The 10,842-nt window shown below is 41.7% G+C and overlaps 1 protein-coding gene across 5 annotated transcripts in view; it reads right to left on the bottom strand.

The window, feature by feature from the left end:
- tns2a (tensin 2a) overlaps positions 1 to 9,586 on the bottom strand; it is a 64,301-nt gene extending 54,715 nt beyond the window's left edge. For 2 of the 5 annotated variants that reach the window (XM_005742049.2, XM_005742051.2), the window contains exon 1: positions 9,042 to 9,586. In XM_005742049.2, the coding sequence (XP_005742106.1) occupies positions 9,042 to 9,167 (126 nt within the window). In that variant the 5' untranslated portion in view covers positions 9,168 to 9,586. Of the gene's footprint in view, positions 1 to 343; positions 535 to 9,041 lie in introns of those variants that run through there. The other 3 variants (XM_005742050.2, XM_005742052.1, XM_005742054.1) reach the window with 3 other exon arrangements.
- Positions 9,587 to 10,842: the final 1,256 nt, after the last annotated feature.

Below are 10,842 nucleotides of genomic sequence, written 5' to 3'. Positions count from 1 at the left end.
ACATGTGACTGTCAGAGAGCACGCGCAGATAGGTATGTCAAAGGTGTATTGAAACTCTTAATGAATCCCACAAACTTATTAGTTACCGACTTTCTAAAAAAACAACAACACATAAATAAAAATAAAACAGTCTACAGACGAAAGTTAACGTAATTTTACATCTAAGCCAGTCAAATTGTCAAAAGTGCGCAACTGCTCAGCCAACACATGTGCATGAAAACCCAGCATCATACACCCACCCACAACTCCTCCGCGCACACTTAAACTGCAGATACTGACTATTAAATCATCAGGAGATCGATGAGCCAAGACAGACTAGACCAGACCCTCGAAACTTTCTTACCAGGGCTTTAGTAGACCTTCTCCTCTTACCTTGCTCATTTTCCCGCTAATCATATCCGCAGGCTTAAAGGCTGCCCCTCATTCTCAGGAAGGCCATCAATAACATGGCCTGGGACTATGAGATAACTTGTTTTCTTTACTCCGGTCCACCCTCTCCAGAGCTGGAACTGCGGGGTGGAGCTGCAAAGCGGGGGAAAGCGTGTGTGGAGTACTATTACTGGAATTTGTAACCCCCGCTGATTGGTCGGTTTCTGGAGGGGAGCGTAAAGATCCTAACTCCCGATTGGCTGAATTAAGCATATTAATATTTCCATTAGAAGCTCTGGTGTGATTGAGGTGTTTAATCCAGACCGCAAATTACAATTCAAGCTGTTTATTTGATCAAATAGTGCATATTTACTGATTATTAAGGCATTAATACGTTTGATTAATAACAAGCATGTAAACAAGCAGAACATGAATGGAGACAAAAATGAATATCATCTACACACAGTTTACATCAGTACGGTTGTAAATGTGTGCAGTTGAAAGGGTTTAAATCTAATCGAGTATTTCTGACACATACGCGAGTGTTGCAGCAGTATTTTTGCAAGCCTTGGCTCTTTGTATTTTTAGCTCTTCCAGCTTAATAACTGTCACATTTCCTGCACTTTACTTGGACCTAAAGTTGTGGTTGTGCTGTCAACCTTTTCATATCCTGAGGGTTATTTTAGCAATAAATACACAGATCAGCATTTCGCCAGTTTGACCTTTCTTTGCAATGTAAACACGCGGATATGCATTGTGCAAAAACGTTCTTATCAATCTTTTTTTCTTTCTAAAAACAAATCCAACCCAGCCTACTGTTTAAAAGTTTCTTTCTTGACTTGAAATGTGTCTGTGGTCAGCACCCCTGTGCCCCACACTAAACCTCCCTGCGCACCAGTATCGACTCAGCTGCTAAACAGTAACTCGTGTGTTAGTAGCGGCACCTAGTGGCCAAACAAAAGAAATACAGCAGGTGAGCCAGCTTCTTTTCCAGGTATTTTATGAACATAACGTGTTTGCAGCTGAGAAAACGCAGGGTGTTTTTTGTTTCAGTATTTGAGCTTCTTATTCAAGCTTTCTTTCTCTTTGTGTGTTTTCTTTTTGTTGTTTTTGACTTGTTTTTTGTATTAAACCTCAAAAGGAGACTGAAGTCTGGTTTTGTGTGGTTCTAAATCTATTTAAAACAGGAAAACAACCAACTTTCTGGATTACACCACATACATGCCCATATATTCTTATATGTGGATTCCTCTGCCCTAAACTGTAATCCATAATATTCTCCTGCCTGAGACTGCAAATCCAAACAGCATCATGTCTGCCCGCTGCCTCAGTCCTGTAGTCGCTTCCATATATGTTAGAATGACATTCAGGTATTAAGGCTGTGCAGTATATCCCTACCAATCAGCGCAGAATCCAACTGTGAGTCATGACATGTGCTACAACCCCTCCAGTCACCCACCTACCTACACAATCACCAACTAAACAGCACGTGCAGTAGTGCGGCCAATTCTATTAGCTCATATTCCAAGAATTTCATAATAGAAAGTGAGGACTGATTTTTTTTAGTGGGGGTTCTTGCAAAGTTTAAATATTTGATAGATTTTCAGCTCCCTCTCTTTGGAGGGAGGTGAGGAGGGAAAGAGGAGGAGATGGAATAAGAAGTGAAGAACAAAGCAGTGAGGTGAAAAAAGGTAGACTAACAAAATGTTGAGGGATCACGAGAGACAGGAAACTGGTGCTTGGGATTGGAATGAGGGGTCGGGCAAAGTGGGGGGGAGGGTCATGTTGGGGGAAAAGATGGAGAGGAGAAAAGAGGGGGATGAAACAGAAGAGGTGAATTCCAACATTTCTGGCAAACACTCAAACAAATCGGCAAGCTTTTAATGCAAGGTGCTGCACGCGTTCGTTTGACCTGCAGAAGGACAGAATTTTAGAGGCTTGATCATACTCGGAGGCAAACGAGACAAACGGGGGAGCCCAGGCAAGAGGAAATGAAGGGAGGAGGAGGCTAGAAAAAGGGGGCTGTGTGGCAAGACGATGGATTGTGTAAGACAGTGCTAAGCCAAGGCCTGATAAGGTGCAGCTGTTGAAGGAGCTAAAGAGCGAGACACAGAGATCCCGAAGACTCGAAAGAGCACGTGTTTGCATTTATTGCGTTGATGAATTCAATAAAATCCTATCTGTCAGCCAGAGCTGCTTAGACATTTGTGGAACTTACCCGAGAGTCGGGCATCAACATTTTTGTGTGGAAGCTAAGAAAATATTTTGTGCATACTTTGCTGGGAGGTGTTTCTTTAAAGGGTGGTGTTGGGATTTGTTGGGGACTTACTGAGGGAGGAAATGGTTTATGTCTTTCCCATTTTCCCTCCATCAGCTTTCATCTGCATGACCACTATGCACAAACACGCGCGCACACATACACACAAAAAGGCATTCCTCAAAGCCTGCGCAGAGTTTGGGACAGATCATTGTTTGCAAGCCACAGCAATCTAGTCTACGACAGCCACCCCCTGAGCCCGGACTTTACACAGGAACTTACCTTTTTCCTTAAAAGCAGGAGTGTGACAATTCTATTTCTCCTCTATTCTTTTCTAGTCTATTCTGGGTTTGGGGGGTGTCTATATTTAACCCCAACCAGTCATTGTTCCTTCCCCTGTTGGGTGTGTGTTTGTAGTGAATGCCTGTGGCTCACAGCCTCTGTACTGGTCATGGCCAATCTAAACTTTGTTGCTCATGAGAAATTATAGGGAAGCTACACAAATACATATAAAAGTGTTGTTGCAATGCCAGGTTTATATATACAGTACTTCAACAGCCAACAACACACACAAGAATAAAAATAGTGTGATTGCATTTCTTTCTCAGAAGTTGACCCCCCCCCCCCTCCCCCCAGTCTGGCTGAAAAAAACAAATTAAATTACTCACTCTCAACTGTGAGGGTTATATCTGATTGTTTTTACAATCTTCCAAAATAGGCAGTTTCATATTTGCACCATTGCCCCTCTGTAATTGCGCAATATGAACTTCATTTGATACACTTCATTTGACCTTGTGGGTTGAGTTGCACCATTTCAAAAAGCTACTTTTTGTTACATGTCAGATGGAGTACTTCTGTCAAGAATCCAAAAGAGGACCCAAATGCATACAGAGAAACTGAATGAAAAAATGGTTTATTTAATAAAAAAGGTGAAACCAAGATACCGCAATAAAATGTGCGCAGGAAACAATAGCTCAAACAGGGAGTCCAACAAAGACACTGGGACTGACAAAATAAACGACAAGAACTGAACATAGGACTGACTGGGAAATCAGTCACAGATGAATAAAACTTGGGGGGAAAAAAAATCAAACACCTGGGCCTGTCTCTAAAAGTGTATCAGTACCCATAGACTCACTTCACTCTTTTTGGTTAGCTTGCCTCTTAAGAACAATTGTACATCTAGTAATGAAACTATTACTTAACAAGAGCATTCAGAGAGCACGACTCCTTCTGAATCTCCTTCCTTATAACTTCGACCTTGGCCCATCATCCCAAGCTGTTATTGGTATCTACCATCACATAAAATGTGAACATGATATATCTTGAAACCTGTTGATGCCAGACTGCTAACAAATACACAAACAAGCAGAATGGATTACATACTCTGTCCCATCAGGGGGAGAAAAAGCCGTCAACCAAGCTGTTTTAGCTAATTACAGGCCAGTCTTCAATCTTCCTTTTATTTCAAATATTGTGAAAGTCTAGTTTTAAAATAGCTAACTGATCATATGCAGGTAAATAATCTAACAGTGGACTGCGCTGCAGTGGTTTGAATCATATCTATTTAATAGACTCCATTTGTTAAATCCAAGGTTAATTGTGGAGTTCCACAGGGTTTAGTGCTAGGAACAATTCTATATACATTAAACATGTTTCCCCTAAGAACTATCATTAGAAGGAATCGCATGAAATTTTAGTGCTATGCAGATGATACTCAGCTTAATCTATCCATGAAGCCAGATGACACAATGGCTTCTTATCATTTACTCCGTTATAAATGCAGAATTAAATTTAAACTCCTTTACCTCACATATAAGGTCTTGAATGATCAGACCTAATCTTAAAGACCTCATAGTACCATATTACCCCAACAGAGCCCTTTGCTCTCAGACTGCTGGCTTACTCGTGGTTCTTAGGATATTTAACTGCAGAATAGAGGCAGACTTCAGCCTTTAGGCCACTTCTTTGTGGAACCAGCACAGTGGTGTGGTGGTTAGGACTGTTGCCTCACAACAAGAAAGTCCTGGGTTTTAATCCAGGGTCTTTTTGTGTGGAGTTTGCATATTCTCCCTATGTCTGTGTGGGTTCTCTCTAGGTACTCTGGTTTCCTCCCACAGTCCAAAGACATGCAGTTAGTGGTTAAGTTAAATGGTGATTCTAAATTAGCTGTAGGTATGAATTGCTGTCTGTCTCTCTGTGTTAGCCTTGTGACAGACTGGCAACCTGTCCAGGCTGCCCCCACCTTTGTGCTATTGCAGCTGGGATAGGCTTCAGAATTCCCAGAATCCTGAATAGGATAAGCGGGAGAAAATGGATGGATCTCACTGAGTGCTTGGTCATGGGGGCGTTGTCTGATTATTGAGGTTTTCTCTCTGTTATTATAGGGTATTTACCTTTTGGCTGTTGGACATGGACATAATGTGTAGACTCTCAGCTTTCATTTGAGGGTATCCACATCTAAATTGGATGAAGGGTTTTGGGGTTTCAGCTCCTTAACATGTTCCACCCTCTTTTTAAGGGGACCAAAGGTAATTGGACATTGGACTCAAAGGCTATTTCATGGGCAGGTGTGGGCAGCTCCTTTGTTACGTCATTATGAATTAAGCGGATAAAAGGCCTGGAGTTGATTTTACGTGTGGTGGTTGCATTTGGAAGATATTGCTGTGAATATACAACATGCGGTAAAAGGAGCTCACCTTGCAGGTGAAGCGAACCATCCTTAAGCTGCAAAAACAGAAAAAACCCATTCGAGAAACTGCTACAATATCAGGAGTGTTAAAATATACAGTTTGGTACATCCTGAGAAAGCACTGGTGAACTTCAGCAATGGAAAAAGACCTGGACACCCACGGAAGATAACAGTGGGGATGATCGCAGAATCATTTCCATTTTGAAGAGAAACTCCTTCACAACAGCCAGAAGTGGCCAAATGAATTCTGAGGTGTTCAGAGAGATACTGTCTGCTCAAATCCAGCTTAATACACTCAGATTGATTGGGGGGCGTTTCCTAATACAGATAGACAATGACCCAAAGCACACAGCCAATGCAACCAAGGAATTCATTAAAGCAGAGCAGTGGAATATTCATGAGCCTGATCTTAACCCAATTGAGCTACATTTCACTTGGTGAACACTAAACAGCAGAGCGTTAAAAAGGAGGAAACAAGGGATCTGGTGATGTCCATGAGTTCAAGAAATAAGGCTGTCATTGCAAATAAAGGGTTTTCAACCAAGTGTTAGAAATGAAGATTTTATTTTCAGTTATTAAATTTGTCCAATTACTTTTGAGCCCCTGAAATGAAAGGATTGTGTTAATGCAATTGTTTTGTTCAACCCACTGAATTAAAGCTGAAAGTCTGCAACTCAACTCTATCTGAGTTGTTTCAATTAACATTGATTGTGGTAATGTACAGAACAGAAATTTGAAGAAAAAAAAAGTTGTGTCTGTCCAAATATTTATGGACCTAACTGTAAATAACACCGAATTATATGAAAAATCATTCCTACATTCTGAAGGTTGTGTCATTTATGTCATATAAGTGGAACCTGAACAACATGTTCCTCAGCTTTGTTTTGACCTAATATGAAATTGTTGTGTTTAGGAGGGTAAATACTGCACCGGGGAACACAGGACCCTGTGAACACGGATACGTCACTGTCATTACAGTTACTTCCTGAGTATTTGTGTCTGCTTGGTTTCACTCAGAACCTAAAATGATATTTGGCTACATCAGTGGGAAACTTGGCCTGCTGGTGTAGCTAGGGGAAAAGTCAGAGGACCACCAAGTCATTAGGAATCACTCTCCAGGAACCATGAATATTGACAACAGAATTCCCTTGAATCCCTGCAAAAGGTACTGAAATGAAGGGTAGGAATCATAGACTAACTAAAGAAACAATACTGATGATATTGTCCTCAATAAAAGAGGTTTCACAATAAAGCAACTTTATGATGTATCACATTAACTGAAGAATTAAAAAATACTACTAAATTGCCAGTATATGTAAAATATATGTGATAACGATGCCTGTGCATTAGCTATTGTATTGCAAGAGGAAGTAACATGATATGTCATCTAAATGCACTGTTCAACACCAAACTGAAATATTTCACTGTGGACCAAAGTAGCTGACAGACTGTTGGTTTGTAGTCATGCTGCTAACGTGGCTCAAAGAAATCCTGCTTTTCCCCTTCTTTGTCAAAGGAAGCTGACACAGAGTACATGTCATATTAGATTTAACTCCCAACTGATTTCATTAATGACTCTCAGACTCTGTCCCTTGGCTGTGCCTGTGGGTAAATTAAACACATCTTTATCAAGACACCTGCCAAGATAATAAGACATTTAACTTTCAGCACCAGTATGCTCTAGCATGCAATCACAACACACTATGAGACAACTCAGAAAGGTAATTTTATTAGATGGAAATCATGCTGCTCAGGATCATCACACAACAACAGTGCTTGCTGCTTTGCTTTTTTTCTAAAGAGAACCACATGTACTGCTGACTCTCGCTGCCAGGAGTTGTTTAGTTCAACAAATCATCTTTAGAATGTTGTTTATTGATGCTGAGCTACTCTCAAGATCTGCAACTGTCCAATAATCGCTGGACGAGGAGGTCAATTTGGCTCTGTCGAGTATTTTTGGAGCATTCTGAGCACAAGTGAATGAGAATCTGAGAACTACATGTGGACCATAATATTTTTTGTTGCTAAGTGTTTCCAGTAAGTACTTGGCATGGGTTTGCTTAGGAATGTATATGCGTGATTCTTGCCAGAGTATAAAGGCATTAAAACCTCATTTATATTCGTCAGGCTCTCACACATAGTTGCATCTGGACTGCAGTACCCGTCACATGGATGCTAGTTCAAATCTGAAAGTCCCCAAGAAGTGAAAAACAAGTTTATATATAAAAAAAAAAATAGACCATAAAAATAGATAAGGCAACTACATCCTCCTACTCCTTGGATAATTGGGATCTAGCTTGTTCCCACACCCATGCAGTGGGGTCAGTCACAGCAGGATGACGTAATCCAGAGGGCTCCACATTCCCACGCTGCTCAGCATGTGATATGGAGCCACTGGGACCAAAAGCTTGTACACACATGCACAGATGCAAAACAAAAGGGGATGGATGCATGCAACCCAGCAGACTTGGGCACTGTAAACAAGTGTTTGAATCTGCACGAGCCCCAGCATGATATGAACTAGTGATCAGAGATCAAGCTTCTCTGTGGCCCTTTAAGATCCCCCCCCTACAGCCAGCTAGCCTGCCTCTGTTTACATGATGGTAACTCCCAAGCAGTGGAGGCTATCACAAAAGTGCTATTGTAGCTGCACAGCTTGAAGATGCCAGTGTCATCCTCATCATCTTTTAAGACAAGTCACACACACACACACACACATACAGAGCCTCCTTGTAGGGAACCAATATAAACAGCCACTTTTCCTATCTTTGGATCAGCACGTGTCTGTGACTCAATCAACAAACATTTCACTGTGGTGCAACACTAACGTTGCAGTTCACATTGACCTTTGACCCCTCTGCTTGCCAGTGGGTTTTAAAAGTATAACAAGTGAAGAGCCCTTGTGCTGTTCTGAGAGGGAACTGCAGTAGGATGCTAAAATGATTAAATCGGCATACTAATAATAATAATGATGATTTTATGCTGTTTTGTTGTTTCTGTGATCAGAAAAACATGTTATGTGTGTTTAAAAAAGGCAAAGAGGCCATGGTTCTATGTGTCTGCACTAAAGCTACATGCTAACTGGTGCATGGTGAAATGACAGTATGCTGATGTTTAGCAGGTGTAATGTGAACCTGTCACTATAGGCAGTTTAATATTTTCTCATTAGCACAAGTTCAGCATATAGCTGAGGTAGGCTGCTATATTATTAGCTACAGTAGGCAGGTTTTTGCTCATGAATGCCCTCCTATTGAAAAGTAAGGGGCTAATCAAAATGATTACAGAACCTGTTTAGTATGATCCTAATATTAGTGACAGAAGAAAGGGCCTGTCGTTTTTCAGGGATGTTAGGATTCATCCTTAAAAGAATAAGATAAATATTTAACATTTGATATATTTTAGTCTGGGTCAAAATGGAAACTGTGATTTAGCAACATTTGTTGGGATACTTTAGTGGATAAGTAGAAACCTAACCTAATTTTAAGTTAGAAATGTAATGGACGTTAAGATTCATCCTCAGATGGTCATGGATATTTGTATCAAATAAATATTGAAGTAATAAGACATTTTAGTCTAGACCATGGTGGGAATAAGAAACAGACTAGAACCAAGCTACCGTAGTCAGAAATCTCTGCACTGTGACACCTGATGTCTTGTATATGATCTAGGAAGAGCATGCTCACAGAGATTTATGTACAGTTTCATGAACATCACCACACTGACCTTTGTAAGTCTCATCCTGCCACTCTCACTCCTCTCCAGGCTCCTTTTCAGAGATGAGTTTCTGACTACTGGCACCGGTTGCACCTCTTCCTCCCCGCACCAGTCCGAACTCAGGACGCAACCCATATAGGTGGACAGGGTCCTGGACTTGGGGTTGTTTTTCACCTCCTCTCACTCTCTCTTCCTTCTGTCCTTCCTCCACCTCCTCCACTTTCTCTCCGTGTCCTCGTCCCCTCGTCCTCTAAACAGGCTCCAGGCTCCCTGGGTTCCTGGGCAGCTGTTTTTGTCAGCTGGAGAGGAGGAGACGGAGGCCCTTCCCCTTTTCCTGGCTCTTGATCAGCCCTGCTCCGGGGACAGAGGGAAGGATACACTCTGCCCCTCTCTGCTCACTTTAAAAACACCTCTCTCTCCAACTCTGTCCTGCTGCTTGTGGACTCCCCATTTTTCCTGCCTCCGCCCCCTCTCACTGCTCCTCTTTGTTTCCCACACGCAGTTGCAACCACTCAACTTTCTTCAGCACACCTAGGCCTCCAATTTTTCACCCTTTCTTTGTGCCACTCAATCACATTCTTCACATCCCTCTGCTCTGTGCTCTCACTCTTGATCACTGTTCAGATATGAAGACTCACTGTTTCATCTTCCCATCTTGTGAAGCTCCTCTGTTTTTTCCTTATGCCTCTTCTTTCCTCTTGTTTTTTCCCTCTTGTTTTGCAGTCCTCCCATCCCAAGAACACGTCTCTCCCTTCCTTCTTACTCCCATTCCTCCTTCTTCTACCTCTTCTGCCAGTGTTGCCTCACTCTTACATATACAATTACCTCTCTGTTCTTACCCCCACCCATCTCTCCTTCTTAGCTCCCCTCTGTTTCCTGCTCCCAGATACAGACAGACTCTCCTTAGCCCGTGCAGCACATTGTTGGTATTGTCCAGAAAACGAGTAAGAAAAACCCTCTCAACAGTGAGGGCAGCTGTCAGGATGCTGCTGTGCAATGTAGTGATTCAGAGTGCTCTTAGCTTTTGTTAGACTGAGCCTTTCCTTGTTTATGATGCAGGACCCTGTCTGTTGAAACTGTGAGGCAACATTGCTTTTTCCACATAATGCAAACCAAATAAATGAAGGGATGTCAGATATATTATGCCATCATCTTACTCATATTACTAGAAAAATCTTTGCATCTTTGCCTGTTTTTCTTCACCTACCTTAACAACCATGCTGAGCTTGACATCATTGAGATCGTTGCTGTCTGTGGTTTCCCCCTACAGTGACTACCTGCTCCCCTCTGTATAGGGGGAAGGGGACCAATACACACACACACGTTTTCTACTTTTGTGAGAACATTTATTGACATGAGTATATTCTCAAGTTGTTTAACCATCACGGCTAAGGCCTTACGTTTACCCTACCCTGAGCCTTAATTATAACTTTACAAGCACGTTTGCACTCTCCAACACGCCTTCAAAGTGTGAAAAATGTGACCTGGCCAGAAGGTTTGAACTTTATAGTATTTAGCCAATCAGATTGTCTAAACTTAAAACTGCCTCTCACAAAAGCAGGTGGATGTGCTTTTTACTAAATTATATTTATCTTGGCTTTTGTTTCCTGTAGTCTCCCAAGAAAGCTGCGGCTCACAATCTTCTTTTGCACGTATACACACACACACACACACACACACACACGCACACACACGCATGCATTCAGTGTATCCGTGTGTCGTCCTTTCCTGAAAACAGTGACTTAATGATTCCCTGTAGGTGATGAGTTTGACGAACATCTTATAACTGTAGTAACAGAAACAGTCATGT

Source organism: Pundamilia nyererei, unplaced genomic scaffold, assembly GCF_000239375.1.
Source record: "Pundamilia nyererei isolate P.nyererei 1_Seehausen unplaced genomic scaffold, PunNye1.0 scaffold00116, whole genome shotgun sequence".
Lineage (NCBI taxonomy): Eukaryota > Metazoa > Chordata > Actinopteri > Cichliformes > Cichlidae > Pundamilia > Pundamilia nyererei.
The sequence above is the reverse complement of the archived record's forward strand: the minus strand, read 5'-3'. Positions and strand labels throughout refer to the sequence as shown.